The sequence below is a fragment of the Malaclemys terrapin genome, chromosome 3 (genome assembly GCF_027887155.1).
Source record: "Malaclemys terrapin pileata isolate rMalTer1 chromosome 3, rMalTer1.hap1, whole genome shotgun sequence".
Taxonomy (NCBI): Eukaryota; Metazoa; Chordata; order Testudines; family Emydidae; genus Malaclemys; species Malaclemys terrapin.
The window spans coordinates 95414079-95430613 of record NC_071507.1 but is presented as its reverse complement, the minus strand read 5'-3'; the positions used below and the strand labels follow the sequence as shown (position 1 = coordinate 95430613).

The following is a 16535-nucleotide window of genomic DNA, read 5'->3' as shown; positions in this document are numbered from 1 at the left end:
GATATAATAAAGTTCTAATAAAATATAAAAATATATATGTTTAAAAACACTTCAGGCTTTTTGCTTCAGTTTGTAAGATAAAATGTAATACTACAGCTGCACTTAGCATTTGTGAAAGCAAAGGACTCCTAGCACTGACTAGAGTCAGACACAGGGTGGGGAACACATTGTGTAAGCTTTGCCACAGAACTCTGCTACTGCACATTAGTAAAGACTTCTATCCCAGCCCAAGTGTAGGAGGTTGGAGGGGAATCATGCTCTCTCTTTAAGAGATTGCCAATTATGCCAAGAGATATGGTGGTTTGTGATGAAAAAGACGACGAGGAGAATACATTTTAATTTGAATTGGTCACAATTTGAAACTTAAGTGAAAGGCAATGTTATTGATCCATTGAGCCACCCAACTGCACTTTAAATACACCTTTACCTCAATATAACGCGACCTCATATAACACGAATTTGGATATAACACGGTAAAGCAGTGCTCCGGGGTGGCAGGGCTGCACACTCCGGTGGATGAAAGCAAGTTCAATATAACGTGGTTTCACCTATAACGCGGTAAGATTTTTTGGCTCCCGAGGACAGCGTTATATCGAGGTAGAGGTGTATTTCAAATGCAAAAGCTTTTAATTCAGGGACTATATTTCTCTGAACATCAAAGGCTGTAGTAGCAGTAAACTTCTCCCCTACCTGATGCAGTTTTTCTTGTACTACTGGAATTTGTGTAAGTAACTCTATCCACTGGCTGTCGATCTGAGACAGTCCTGCACGCAATGCTGCTGTATCCACTTTCTTTAGCCGAAGGAGTTGGTTCCCAGTGCTTAAAACAGAAGATTTCTGGGATGATTTGGCATCAACCTCTTTTGAAAACTCCTGTAAAAGGATCATAATTTCACAGAGATAAATACGTGATATTAACCAACTAAAACTAACTTTATTCCTGTACTCAAAAAGAAACAACATCTTTTAAAATATGTATTGGATTTGGTAGCCTCTTACATTTTAGTCTAGGTGAAAATATAAATTTTTTAAAATTTATTTTTTTGTGTTTTAATTAAAAGTACAAAATCTTTGTACAAGAACAAAAACCATCAAGGCCTACAATCACTACATACAATAGGTGTTACAAAGTACGAAGGGCACTTTCTAGTAACTTTGCTCAGACATTCTGTATTTAACAGTGCTGTTTAACATTCAGACATTTGAGGTGGGGTTTAAAAAGCAAGCATTGTGTACAGCCCGGCCACACACACAGACAAGGAGAACATTTTTTCACGTGCAACATTTTGCTGATGACATATGCCTAAACCTTATGAGAGTGGGACCATTTGTTTGCAATAAGAGATGAAAAGGCGCCTAAGATTCCTAAACTGACTTACCAGAAAAGCATTCAGATGATCTCGCACCATTTCAAGTTCTTGAGGGACTGTCACTGACTGCTGAGTCCAGAACTCCAGCCGGTCCATTGCCGATTGTAACCAATGAATCAGCTCAACTGATTCACTCTGATATCTGTGGGGATGTTAATGATAAAAACACAGTCATTGCCAACCCTTGTCTCTAGTGTAGTCTCTCAACAAATGAGGTTCTACACTGGAAGCCTGATTTTACAAAGAACACCACCGTCCCCTCCTAAAATCCACAAAAACATCATACGGTCTTGAAAGTTGGTAGGAGAGAACTGGGGCCAAGCTCAAATTTGTTTTGGTTATTTGTGATGTCCTAAAATTAGAACGGTTAAAGACAGCTACAGAGATGTACTTTTCCCCACTTTCGAGCAATCCCCACCCTCAATCTAGAAGCAAGATGACAGATGAAACCTATTTTGTCAGATTCCCCTTGCAGAGATCTGGTAACCAGGATCAATAATTAGCGAATAAAAGTCAAATTACAAAAGTTATTAATATTTTCCTGGTTTGACAAACTACATAATGAGGCAAGCTTTCCCTACTCTTCACTGGGCTGATTCTACCAAATGTGAATGGCACAAAATATCTCCGTTAGATGAACAACATCTTAATGGCAGGGTCCTATATTTCCATCATGGTCTCTTTTTAAGAGATTGCCAATTATGCCAAGAGATATGGTGGTTTGTGATGAGAAAGATGATTAGCCAGCCAATTAACCCAGGGTCATTAGACACAGAGCTTGAGTACCTCCATATACAACACTGTACATACAGATCATGGAATTAGCGCTCTCAGAAAAAGCAAAGATTAGTATAGTGACAAATCAGCCCATTTAGTATCAGAAACATGTATTGGTACCTATTAAATTATAATAAAAAATGTGTACCATAAAACAATTGGAGAGTTTTTATGCAAAGAAGAGCATCAGCCTGCACTCTATGGGGGAAGAGGTAAGGTAGTTTGGGAAGTGCAACTTTAATATTAATTTCCTGGGATTTTTAAAAAATAAAAACTATGAGTTTTTGAAAACATAACTCTCCTTGATTTTAATGGCACAGGATCAGACACTTAATCCCTCAGTTTCATTAGCACTACCTTGTCCAGTGCTTTAGTATAGTCTCCAGTCTGTGCAGTTCCTTGGTCACTTTGCTGGTGTTGTTTAACCAGTGCTCTCCTAACTGGTTCAGTTGACTTTCTAGAGCTGAACAGCTGATAGAAAAAAGTAGTCTTTTCCCATCATCCAACACCTGGTAAAGCTTGGGCTGGTATTCAGTCAGGCTAGATTTCAGGCGCTGTAATAACAGAGGACAGGAAAGACAGTTGATCGGTAGCTTCTCAGTACCCCATTTTCCTTTTGCTGTTTTGTTTGGTTTATCAAACTCCTCCCTGTTTCAAGGTCTCTCTTTTAATTCAAACTCTAGAGCTCAAAAAGACCAGGCAAGCAAACACCGGCTGGACCTCCTGTTCATCATTTACCATGCCATAAAGTTGCTCTGCTGAAAATGACACTTGCAACATGGTGTGTGTGGTGTTTGCATCCCTGAAATTTCAGGGAAGCCTGCAGAAGCCAACATTACTACTGAGAGGAAAGCAGAATCAAACTCAGAGCCCAATCCTCTGACTGCTAAGCATCCTTGACTTCAATGGAAGTTAAAAGTGCTTAGAGTGTTGCAGGATTGGACCCTCAGACACCAACTGCCAAGCCTCGTATCTCCTGTAGTGATTCTCCTTGCCACCAGGTCTTCTATGTGTCTCCTCCTTCCATCATCACTGTGACTTTCAGCTGTGCAGGCGCACAAAATAAAAGTCACTAACCTGTCCAGGCCCCAGAATCCTGGATCTAACTGTTGCCTTGCCAAACGGGGTGGGGGGGGGGGAAGAGAAACAATGTTGCCGTGCAAAGGTTAAAGAAGAGAGGATGGGACCCCCATAGGTCATGGTGTTACAACAGGAAGCTAAGACTGTATGTTCATTCACGTGCCTGAGGTCCAACAGGGAGAGAATGGCGGAGGGCACAGAATTGTGCACATGGGTTCAGATACAGAAATTAAAGATTGATAATAGATATATGAGAGCATGAAAGAGATTAATTTACCTGCCAACAAACAGCTAACAAAATACAGGAATTGCAAGTTTGCATAAACGTTCATACATCTGCATAAATTCAAGCATCAAATGCACATGCCTTCTCATTTAAAAATTATGCTGTAACCAAACATGACATGGGGTGCTTGATACTTATTAATGGCACCTGCAGTGAGTTAATTTCCATGACTACTTCTCTTTTCTCTTCCATGCTGACAAATTCTAACAATCAGGTGCTAGAGGGTCTATCAATACTACGCTGGACATGTCAAAAGAAAACATGGAAAATTGAGCCATTTAAATAATCTGTTCTTTGAAAAGCTGGTAGTGATATCTTAAGGATTTACTCTGAAAAAGTGAAGGATTAAAAAAAAAATTCCCATTTTCACTCAGTCCCTGCAAAAGCATTTATTTCTCAGGGAGCAACCTGAAAAATTCCAATGCAGCCATACAGTTTTCATAGCAAACTTCAAACTTAAATAGCATGAGATGGGAAATCTGAGAATGTGGTCATTAAAAAAAAAATTGCCCACAGGAGAGCCTGGGTATGACAGAATTTCCCCTCATGTTCACCTTACATACTATTGTAATCATTTTTGTACATGTATGCCTTGTAAGGTATCATTTGAAAACTCATAATTTGCTGGTCAGTATTGTCCTGATAAAATGTGTGTGGCAACATTGTTTGTAGAGTTATGAGATTTCCCTACATGATGTTATTAACACATGTTCCAAACCCTCTTCCCAAACTGAGGTTGGCAAACAGGTCTGCCCTAAATAAAGGAATGTGTGCTTTGCTTAATTTGCATTTAAGCAGTAAACAGAGTCATCAGGCAGGAAAGGAAATGAAGAAAGCTCAAAGAGGTGAGACAAAGCCATCAGGGAACATTCTTCCACACAGACTCTGTGTCCTAGTGGCCAGCTGCAACTGTTTTTCAAGAGAGGGACTGAAACTATAAAAAAGGAGGGAAACACCCCAAGAGACCCCTCTCTCTTTCCCCCGCCCATTGTATTCACTGCACTTGAAGCAACAAGGGAAGCATTTGTTGGACTCTGGGGGAGGGGTTGTGACCTACAGGGTTTGGTCAGTAAAATGGCTGAAACTATGTGGTGAGATACTTTGCTTGAACCTGATATAGTTTGTCAAGTTAGGTATTAGTAAATGTCTGAACTTTATTTTACTTGTAGCTATTTCTCAGTTTTATGCCTCATTACTTGTACTCACTTAAAATCTCTCTCTGTAGTTAATAAACTTGTTTTTCTGTTTTATTTACCCCAGTGTGTTTAAATTGAAGTATCTGAATAACTATTTGAGACAGTAAAATGGCATATTATTCCCTTTAAGGAATAATGGACTTAAATGTTGTGTATATTGTATGTATGTATGTTGGGGTCATCCTGCAGTATAGCCAAGGCTGGGGAGAGCCAAAGTGTAACCCAAGTGTGGCACAGACACTTAATATGTGGCTTGCATGCTGGAAGGCTCTTTGTGAGTGGCCCAGGTGGGAGCTACTTCAGCAAGGCATTGTAAGGTACCCAAGGTTGCAGGGCAAGGGTGACACAGCTGCACATTAGTCTGGTTTGTATGCTGGTATGTCACACTGGGTAATCTGGATTATTTTACTCTAAACTATGAAAGAAGTCAGGGAAACAGAAGACAACAAAATAAATTAGTGGCTGGTCTATTAACACACACAAACGGAGCCCAGCATCAGAAAAAATAACAAACAAGATATTGCTCAGTATTTCCTATTAACCTGTACAAAAGCCAATAGCCTGTACTGTTTGGGAAACACAATAAACTTGGGAGGTTAGGACTGGAAAAATAATGGAGCTGCAGGAAAGAATAGAAGACTGAACAGCTCATTGGTTGAAATGGTTGGGAATTTTCTGAGATGTTTTCCCATTAAAAAAATATCAATTTGTAGAAACACGCTGTTCGCGGGAAAGGGTCAGTTTTTACAAACTTCTCGACTTAAAAAATGTTGAAAAAAAGATTCAAAATTGCTGAAACACTCAATTCATACATTTTCTAACTGAAAAAAAAAATGGTTTTCTAATTCAAAATGACTTTTCAATTTTTTAAGGTTTGAAGAGTTGTGAACATTTTCAAAATTTTAACTTTTTGTCCAGATTCAGAATAGGATAATTTTTGGAAATCTCAAATATTTTCCCAGGATAGGAAAGCTATTTTCCACCTAGCTGTACTCATTGTCATCAACAGTGTTATACTCAGAATCTAGGGGGTGTGGGATTAAGAGGGACAATCACCACAACTGGGAGTAAGGAGGTAGGGCTATCAGCCATAAACTGTGTAACTGGGGGGGAGGAACATCTGGGTCATATGCAAAGTACAGTACAATTTAGGATGGACAGTTAAGTGGGTGAAAGGAAAAGAGCATGGGCAAGTGAGAGTCTTAAATTGTGCAGAATGGGAAGCTAAATCTGAATTTTTTGATTAAAGATGGGGGGGGGGTCTTTTGACCCTGACTGGTAGCATAATTTGCATTTTTCAGAGACATTAAGAAAACATGGTTTCATTATTGAGGCTGTGGAGACTTTAGAGATACATATTCAAGCATCCTCTAAGGTAGTCCAGAGTATATGGCAGTGTTCTAAGGGTTAAGAGGTAAAACACAACATCAGAATAACCACACAGTATGGGGGAAAATCTCTTGAGCAGAAAATGCAGAGGGGGAAGATCAGAATATGAAAATCACCACTGTGGAAGAGCATCAAGATAGCTCCAAAGCTTTCAAACTACAAGGAAGCATCTAATGTTCCAGCTGGTGAACAGTAACGTAGTCTAGAAAGAATAATCCAAAATATCCACTAAAGCTCAGCAGTGACAGCATCAGAAACCTAGCTGCCACTGGCTCTTCCTCTGGGTTGGACAATCTTGCCAGTTAGAAGATAATCAGGAAAAACAAAGATAGGCACATCTGTCAAGACAGAGAGAATAAAGCAGAAGACCTTTCCATAAAATGAGACCAAGAATGCAGGATTTAGTAGAAATCCCAGATGTGAACTACTAGCTTTTATCATGCTTAAGAGATTTATGATGAATGATCAAAAAGTACATCATGTTTGAAAATCCCATGCTGCCACTGACCTGATAAAGCGTGATCCGGTCTGTAAGCCTTTCCTCCGTCTCCTCTACCAAACCAACACTAGGAATGCTACTTTCAACAGCCTCCAGCTGTCTGGTCAGTTCCTGATAGTCCTCGTCCAGGTGTGTCCAGGTCTACAAGAATAATTTATACATGCGTATGGTGAATACTTGCTTTGACTTCTAGGTTTTTATTTCCAACTAAATTTAAAAATATTATCTACATCCTTTATGTAAATTTCTCCAAATGCATTTTTCCAGCTCTAAAGGAAATGCACAGTGTATATAATATAAAGTTACCTCTGTCATAGACACTAAGGATCAACCTTTAGTCATGTGATCCAAATCACAGACTTGGCTTCTGCTTGGAGGATGACATTTTCTCCTCCTTGACAGGTCAAGTCCATTTAACTTTGAAAATATTACTAACAGTATGGTTTGGCTGCTGAACCTGATGCTCTCATTGCTTCACAATACATGAGCATCAAAGATCGCGCATAATTCTCCACTCCGACATAGGGGAATATGACAAGAGGGACCAAGGTTCACCAACACTGCCCTCCCTCTGCAGGTACAGGTGGGATGCACCCCTAATAGTGTATCATTACAGAGTAAGGAGAAAACAGAGAAACCCCTCACCTCTAGAACGTATTCCAGCTCAACACCCCGCTTATGAGCTTGTTTTAACACAGCGGAGGCTTGTGCCATCTGTTTCGTATGTGACTGGGTTTCCCTCAGGAGGGCAAAACTGCTTATCTTTCTAAACAGCGTTTCTGTCAGGATCATGTGAGATTCCAGACCCTGGAAATATTCCTGAAAGGATTCCAGAAAACAAAAGCTCAGAATGTACCAGTTAAGACTTAAGTCATCATTAAAAAATTGCCAAACTCAAAGGTGCTGCGACGCTATTGTGAAGGAGGCCATATAAGTATCTGGAGACATACAATGAACTAAGCTTCACTCCCCACCAATCGCCACACAAAATCTCATTAACACTGGAGAAAAACAGTTAATCTTGAAACTACACATTTTGCCCTTACACCCTGTGCAACATAGCTGGTTTCAAGGATGTATATCAGAGAAGAATTTGGGTCTAATAACGTAAGAAGTTTTGGTGTACAAAGCAGCCACATCTTCCTGTGTTTGTGGAAGCTAGTAGCAAACCAAAACCTTATCTAAAGAAAATAGCATTAACTAGTGTATAAATCAAGCAACTTTTCTCTTTCTAAAGTTTGTAGTGTATTCCTGACAATAGCTTTAACATGTTCAACAGGTTGCTTTCAAGCAATAAGAGAATACTGAGTACAATGATGCATTCCAGAGAGATTCCCAAGTTCTCCATCTTTGCTAGGCAGCACAAAAGCATCAGACTTGTTATTCAAAGTCAGAATAAACTAGGATGAGCGAGAAAGTGGCTACCATAATATATGGAATTTACTTACTACAAGAGTACTTGCCAAAAAATCCAAGCTAGTCATTGATGGTGCACTCAACACCATTTAGTTAAAAAATACTGCAATGTATCCTAAACCAGCAGTAAATCACCATAAAAATCCCTGATGCCTCTCCAGGTGTGAAGGCTGGCTATAGAATGGTCAGAAGTTAGTGGAGTGCAAGACAAGAGTTTTACTTAGCCTTCAAATAAACAGTTTTTTTTAAAATGCATATGTTGTTTTTACCTTGTGTTTGTCTAGTAGCATTTGGACCTCCTCCTTGGAAGCAACAATAATTTTCTGGTCACCTGACATCTTTTCTTGGCCAGTTTCTATTAGGTCAGCCAGGTCCTGGAAAGCTCGTTCATACTGACCCTTGAGGGCCAGATTTTGGTTCAGACCACTGCGTCTGGATCCAATGATCATCATCAGTTCATCATACATGTCCTTGGGAGACACAAGCAACAACAGCATTCCTCATTTCATGCATACTTTTATTGAACACATTACTTATAAGCCAACACACTGAAAATGTACTCACTATATTCAAACAATGTTACCATAATTAGAGCTGGTCTTCACTGTGCCGCTGTAGTGCTTCAGTGAAGATGCTACTACGTCTACTGGAGAGTTAATCCACCTCTCCGAGAGGCGCTAGCTATGTTGGCAGGAGAAGCTCTCCTGCTGATATAACGCTATCTACACAGGGTGCAGAGAAGGTCAGTATAACTATGTTGGTCAGGGGTGTGGATTTTTCACACCCTTGAGTGACATAGTTATATTGATATAGGTCTGGAGTGTAGTCCTGGCCTAAGTATCTGAGCTGGGAACCTGCAGAGGGCATAAACGGACATTGAAGACACACACAACTCACTGGCAAATTAACAGCTCAGTGTTTAAAGAGAAAAACAGGTGAGAACTGCACCACTCTTGAGACCCTGTGTTTAAGAACGAAGTTAACTGAAGTGGCCTTGCTTAAGTAGTAGAGCAACTGGAGAAAGGACACACCCAGACACCTTAGGCTTCAGTCTCAATTATGCCAAGACCCATTTACACTGCTCTAGCACTACACTACACTACAAACCTATATCGGGATAGCTATGTCCCGATAGCTATCGGGGGGGAGGGATAGCTCAGTGGTTTGAGCATTGGCCTGCTAAACCCAGGGTTGTGAGTTCAATCCTTGAGGGGGCCACTTAGGGATCTGGGGCAAAATCAGTACTTAGTCCTGCTAGTGAAGGCAGGGGGCTGGACTCAATGACCTTTCAAGGTCCCTTCCAGTTCTAGGAGATGGGATATCTCCATTAATTTATTTTTATTATTATTTATTATGTCACTAAGGAACAGTCATACCGACTGAACCCCCCATATGGACAGCACTAGGTTGATGGGAGAGTTTCTCCCATTGCCATAACTACTGCCATTCAGGGAGGTGGGATTATCTACGCTGACGGGAAAAGGCATGTCTTTGCTGAATCGCTACAGCGGTGCACCGCTGTATATGAAGACAAGCCCTTACAATCAGCAGAAAAGGACCCCTAAAATTTTCCCTACGTAGAGCGCCTTCCTGGCCAATGCAGAACTGGCATAAGGGCTGTAACTAAATGCTGCCTGGTGGAGAAGATGTGTGTGCACTATGGCTATTCCCTACCTTCCTAGGGCCACAAAAAGCAACCACTCCACAGCTCATCCTGTCCATCTTTACATCTTTACCACAGACGGCTAAGAACAACAGAGATGACTCAGTAAGAAAGCAACCCAAGGAAAACCTCCATGAGTTGGCAATAAGAGAAACAACTAATAAAAGCTGGCTTGTTTCTCTGGACTACTTATTTTGAAGTATTTTTAAAAATAAAATTAGTGTCCAACAATTTAAAATTACTCCTTTCTACTCCACAATTATAAGAGGAGCTAGAAAAGAAAGAGTTGCAGTCTGAAGTGCTGAGAGGCAAAATGACTACCCTAAGGCTGCAGATGGGTCTCCAGATTTAAAGGGAAAGCTAGCAGAGATGCATGCTGGGAGAGGCTCCTATAAAAGAGAAAAGTCAAAATAGATAGTTCATAGGTAACCAGGCAGGATGACTGGAGGAAAGACTGATTTCTCACCTTCCTGAAGGGTAAGGAACTGCAGGCTCTAACTAGATCTCAGTGAACATGGACATGAGCAATTAAAGTCTGTCTTTTGTGACTATACGGGTGTTTTGTTGAGCTAATAAATCTCCAGGTCCCCTCTAAAGTTTAGCTGTTTCCTTTGCGTCAGATTTACTATCACCTCATTGTAAGTGACAGTTATATTACCCTTTCATTGTTCCCAAGCACCTTCGCTGAGTTAGTCCTACTGATTTCTAGGTCTTTGTCCTCACCTCCCCACCCAAAAGGATCCTGCAAGTGAAGGGCTAATCGAGTTCTAGAATGTGCTACCCCTGCATAGCTATTTTGAAGAATAATATATAGTCCTGCAAGCTGCATTAGTTCATCAAGTTGTAGTTGACAAGACTGTAGAAACAGTAGAGATACACACAGGTTACAGAAAATAGATGCATATCTTTTTGAAATAATTCAATTCAGATGGAACATAATAGAGGTCACAGAGCTCTGGAAAGAACAGAGGCCAATATACAGCAAACGTGCACATGCTTAACTTTGTTCACCTGAGCAGCCAATGAGACTGCACGTAAGCTGGAAGTTAAGCATGTAGGGATTTGCAGGATCGAGGTCGGTGATGCTACAAAAGTGTTAAATACAAAAACAAGGAGGATGTTATGAAGAAAATCATAAATCTCTTTTATACACAGTGAAGTGCTTTGAGACATATTTTTGTAAATTGCCCCATGTATAATAAAGATAAGGGCAGTTTACAAATATCCTCAATATCAGTAGGTAATTATTCTAATGTACCTTTCTTTGGAAGGGAACTATACCTGGAGCTTAGATAGCTCTTGCATGGAAGGCTGGTCAATCTGTAGCTTGTCCCCACGCTTCTTTAATTTGCTGATTCCAGCATCCAATTCCTTCAGACCATCTTCTGCCTGTAGTATAGCCTGTATCAGGGAATTGCAACATTTAGCTAGAAGGACTCAGAACAATCTTTTACCTGCACTACATGATTACCATCTACTTGAACCGTTTTAGATATGAAGTATTAGTCTGTCCCCATTTTTTAAATTGTGAATTTTGTATTCATGGTGGTTCACTGAGAACCCTGGAAACTGAATAACCTGAAGAAATACAGCATGGCACTTTTATATCACATACACTGAATGTTATATTTGAATTGTTTAAAACAAAATCTGATTCTAGTTCTGTATTACTGATTAGTAATATATAATGTTTATATTAGAAACCTTCCAAACAATTAATTTACTTTGCAATGACCCTGATGTTGCACCAATGAAGAACATAAGCGTTTTGCAATTATCCTCATTATGAGTCCCAACACTGCTGTCAGGTAAGAATGTATAATTAGCCCCGTTTTGTAGATGAGAAACTGAGTGACTAAGAGTTGGATTTACAAGACTCTCAGTGATGGCCTAACTCTTCTCTCATTGAAGTCAATGAAAGTTTTACCAGTGACTTCAGTGGAAGCAGTGAGGCCAATGCCTTTTGAAATCTCACCTCAGGTGTCTGCTGAAGATCATACAGAAAGTTTTTGGCAGAGCCAGAAGTAGCATGCTGATCTCCTGAGACCCAGTATAGTACCTTAACCACAAAGCCAGCCTTCTTTTTTAAGGCCCCTCTCCTGAAACCATTTATACAAGTGATTGATATTTCGATATTTCACATGCACAGACCCTTTGACCTCTAGAAACACCGAGCAAGTATAGTTTTAGGATCTAATCCTGCAAACACTTATGGATGTGAGCAGTTCTACTGACTTCAGAATTGGGCCCTAAAACTGTACTTACCCAGTGCAGGGCTTGAATCCATGACACTGAGATTAAAAGGTCTAGGTTTATCAGCTGAGCTAACATACTATTTCAGTCTGTTTCCTTGCCTACTTGCTTCCCTCCTTGTGTTTTATATATTGGGAATTAAATTCTGACTGCCTTTTTTGGGTAGGTAAGCTAGGGAGGAAGGGTACTGGGAACTACTCAACACACCATGCATGAGCCTGTCAGAATACAGACCTAAACACTCCCTGCACTGTAAGGGTGTGTGATGCCTAATGTCTAACCCCTACCCACTTGCTGGCATCAAGCAACAGATGCTGGAGCAAGAACCAAATGAGTTTTTCAAAAGCCGCTCTTTGGAGAGCTTCGAACCATTATGTTTAGGTTTCTCCAACACAGGCAGAGTGACTGCCAGAATCAGTTTATTTATTTAGTTTCTCATATAGGTACTCATCACGGTAGTACTTGAGCAAATCACTTTGCTACTACATCTCTGCTCCCACCTATTTCCTACCACAAAAAAGCCAGAAAGTGGTCATTGATGCACATTACATTCACCAGCTTGTTTTCAATACCAGGAACAAAAAAAACATGGGACAAAAGATATCTAGGTTGAGATTAATTATTCAGTGCACATTTCCTGCTAGAGCATATTTTCCTCAGGCTGAAAAACACAGAATGTGGAGGTCAGGATTTGAACACCTCAGAGCACCAAAACATGCCACTTATTTGTAATCAGTCACCAGCAAGATAAAACATACTGAAGAGATCTAGGTCAAAGACTTATCCTTCTAATTTGTCTGTACTGAAATGACCACACTTTTGGATGGTCTCTGTGTGTCTATATGAATCTCCTTAGCTGTCTTGGTTTTCTGTGTGTGTATTCCATGCTCCTTCTATTTTAGAAGTTTTAATATTTTGCAGAACTCAGAAGTACATTCTTGGACATGCACACATTTTATTTTCACATACAATGTACACACTATAAACATCCTCCTCCAAAAAACACCTGGTTGTTGTCCGACAGAGACTATTTCAATCCCAAGCAGAAAATCTCTCCGCATTCACCATACTCACACTGCTCTTCTTGTTCACAATAGATATTTGATAATACCTGCATTTGTTCCATTTCAGGTCGCTCAGCTGCCTCTGCTAGTTTCTGCAGAACTATGTATTTGTGATCAGCCAATGATGTAAACAGTAGCTTTAGATCATTCTATAAGAGACAATAAAGTTCAAATGAAGTTTTAAAAGAAAAAAAATTAGCCAATCATGACTCACAGCAATTAAACATTAGTCTCTTCCCAAACAAGAGTATATCACTTGTTGACACCATGGACTAAATTTTCAGAACATGGTATGTTACTTGTATGTATTCAGAATGGGAATTATGAACACAAATACATACAATTAGATGTTAGATGTACAAAGTGCTTTAAAACCACATGTGACACTGTCGACAACTTCAAAAAAAGGTGACATAATTATGCAAGCGTAACGGTCAGAGAAAAAAACAAACAAACAAACAAAAAAAAAAAAACTATGTGGGCTCTTTCCATTCCAATTCGACAACATGAATTCATACTTCCCCTAAGAATGCCTTATTTAACAAAAATGAATAAATGACAGCTCAAATGCTTCTAATCGCTTATTTTAGCTACCAAGTTTCTTCTTCTTTTTCTATGAAAAAAAAATCTTTTTGCCTGTAAACTGAGCAAATCTAACATGGAAGTCAACGGGACACAACAAACATGGAACCCAATATTGCCATTTTGAGTCATTTTTCAGAGCAGAACTACATTTTAATCTGTTTGATGTTTTTCAGAACTACCCTCAATCAATCTTCGTGCTTATTTCTCTGTTCACATATTTATCCTAGATATGCTCACAATACCGGAAAGCATCAGCAACATCACTACATTTTCAGACACCCAGCAAAGGCAGAAAATAATGGTGATTTATTTTTATTTTCATATGATGACTTCTTATACAATAGTACCTATGGTATTGCAACAATATACACTTCTGATCTCTTTTCTCTACCAGTTAGGCGTTTTACACCTAACATTTGTTGCTAGTGTTTGTTTCATTTGTGCCAGAGCAAACCATCTCTATGGGTTTTGGAGTTTAAAACAAATAAACACGACAGGTTGTGTGTTGAGGGGAGTTCCAAATATATGTAGAATAAAGATATTCATTCAAGATGAGACAACAGAGGCATATGTGACTAAAACAGATACTGTATTTGCTTCACTCTTGAACATTATGAAAATCCTTTTAAAAAAGTAATTCGGTTTGTGATCCTGATCTAAACAGAGACAGAAGGTATTGGATATACCAATTTTACAGCAGTTGCTGGAAGTTCTAATTCCTGTAAGAAACTTACTAAAGTGACTGGCAGTGTAGGCTTTATGTGGCAGGAAAAGGGGAGAAGATAGCAGTAACCCCCCGATGCCTGAAAAAGTTTCTAGGTGAATAAAGGGTGAGGGTATTATGTACACAGAGTTTTTCACACAATAGGACACTTGAGGTAGGAGCTGTTCAAGGATAATGGGATGGTGTAAACAAAGTTGAGAAGGCAGATATCAAAACGAGGCTAATGTTTGGTATATATTTTGCTCTGTATCCGACCTTATCAACAAAGCACTATGCGGTTTGTACCTTAGAAATCTGAAAGCTATAGTTACTTTTCCCCCCCTTAGGTATAGTAGTCAAAGACTGCTGTTTATTGTAATACCAAACAAGTGTGCCATGCATTATTGCATGAACATTCACTGTAGCACACGGGGAACTATATGTACAACGATTCCGCTAACAATAATGTGAGTTGGAACTTTGGCCCAAATTTTTAAAGGGACTAGTGATTTTGTGTGCTTTTATTTTTGGATACTCAACTTGAGACGGACATCACAGTGTGCATACTCAACACTTTCTGAAAGTCAGGTTTATTTAAGGTGTTAGAAGTCAGACTCCAAAAAACGGAGGTACTTAATATCTCTAGTCATGATTGAAAATCCTGTCTTAAAACTCCACTTGTCATGTGGAAATTTTACCCATTTATTCTATTCCCTAATAAACCCCCAAAACTTTCAACAGATAAAGTGACATAAGGGAGGGTCTAGAGAAGTCCTTGGCAACCTACCTGGAAGGTGAGTATTTGCTGAAGTCTCTCTTTCATCTGATGGCACCTCTGGTTTACTACTGACTCCAGCATGGTCAGTCTCCCCAGTAGACAGTCCAAAGTGCCCTCTATAACATCCCTGTTATCACTGTTCTCGGGAAATGTTTGAGAAAACAAATTCTTGTTCTTATCCATTTCTTCTGACATCTCTTTGATATCTTTGGCAAGAGACTGGAGTTTTTATAGAAGAACAGAACAATTTTTGGAATTAGACACTAGCAAGTAGACCTACTGTATTGTTGTAACTATCACCCCTTCATTCTCAATAGACTTTAAAACCATGTTAAAAAGCCCAGGAAATATTTTCAGTAACAATAAAAGGTTGGTTTGGCATGAGTTGTTCTTGACAAATCCATGTTGGTTATTGCTTATCACCCTATTATCCTCTAGAAGCTTATAAATTGATTGCTTAATAGTTTGTTCCAGTATCTTTCCAGATATTAAAGTTAGGCTGACTGGTCTATAATTTCCCAGGTCCTCCTTCTCACCCTTTTTAAACATATGTACTCTCTTTGCCTTTCTCCAACCCTCAGAGACCTCACCCATCCTCTATGAATTCTCAATGGTTCCAAGATTGCTTGGGCTCTTCCTTAAGTACCCAGGGGTAATGTCATCAGGCTCCACCAACTTGAATACATCTAACATATCTAAGGGCTTGGCTACATTTGCAAGTTAGAGTGCATTAAAGCAGCCCCAGGCACCCTAATTCACGACCCGTCCACACTGGCAAAACACTTAGAGCGCCTGGACTCTGCAGCTGGAGCGCTCCTGGTAATCCACCGCCATGAGAAGCATAATGCTTGCTGTGCCTTGGCTGAAACGCCCCAGCATCAGTGTGAAAGCGGTGTTGCATTACTGCACTGTGATTGGCCTCCGGAAATGTCCCATAATCCCCTTATGTCAAGTGGCCACTCTTGTCATAGTTTTGAACTCCGCTGTAGGAATGCGGATATGCCCTTTCAAAGTTCTGTTTCTGAGAGCCGGCATGCTTTTCTGCTCCAGGACAAAGCAAGCCAATAGCGTGGAATGCTGCTTGCTGTGAGTGTGTGTGTGAGAGAGAGAGGGGCTGGGGGGAGAGGGGGTCTGCTACTGTCTGAACTTACAAGACAGCATGCTGACATGCTCTCAGCCCTCCAAAAACCCACTCTCTCTCCCCCCACATACACACAACACACTCCCTGTCACACTCCACGCCCCCCCCCCCCCCCATTTGAAAAGCACGTAGCAGCTACTTGCATGCTGGGATAGCTACTACAATGCACTGCTCTCTGTGGCGTTGCAAGAGCTGCTAACGTGGCCACATCAGTGCGCTTGAATCTGACAGTGTGAACACACTGCAGCCCTTTCCTAACTGCACTTTCTGAGGGCTGGTTTAACTCACAGAGTTCTACATCTGCAAGTGTAGCCATATCCTAAATGTTCTTTAAC

General features: G+C 40.1%; 1 protein-coding gene across 1 annotated transcript in view; it reads right to left on the bottom strand.

Moving 5' to 3' along the window:
- The window catches only part of LOC128833814 (nesprin-1-like), a 161728-nt gene that overhangs the window by 98649 nt on the left and 46544 nt on the right, over nt 1-16535 (bottom strand). Inside the window, exons 16-24 of the mRNA XM_054021965.1 lie at nt 15069-15278; nt 13041-13142; nt 10958-11077; nt 8283-8483; nt 7243-7416; nt 6607-6738; nt 2505-2701; nt 1380-1512; nt 691-873 (exon numbers count right to left, since the gene is read on the bottom strand). Of these exons, the coding sequence (XP_053877940.1) occupies nt 691-873; nt 1380-1512; nt 2505-2701; nt 6607-6738; nt 7243-7416; nt 8283-8483; nt 10958-11077; nt 13041-13142; nt 15069-15278 (1452 nt within the window). The remainder of the gene's footprint in view (nt 1-690; nt 874-1379; nt 1513-2504; nt 2702-6606; nt 6739-7242; nt 7417-8282; nt 8484-10957; nt 11078-13040; nt 13143-15068; nt 15279-16535) is intronic.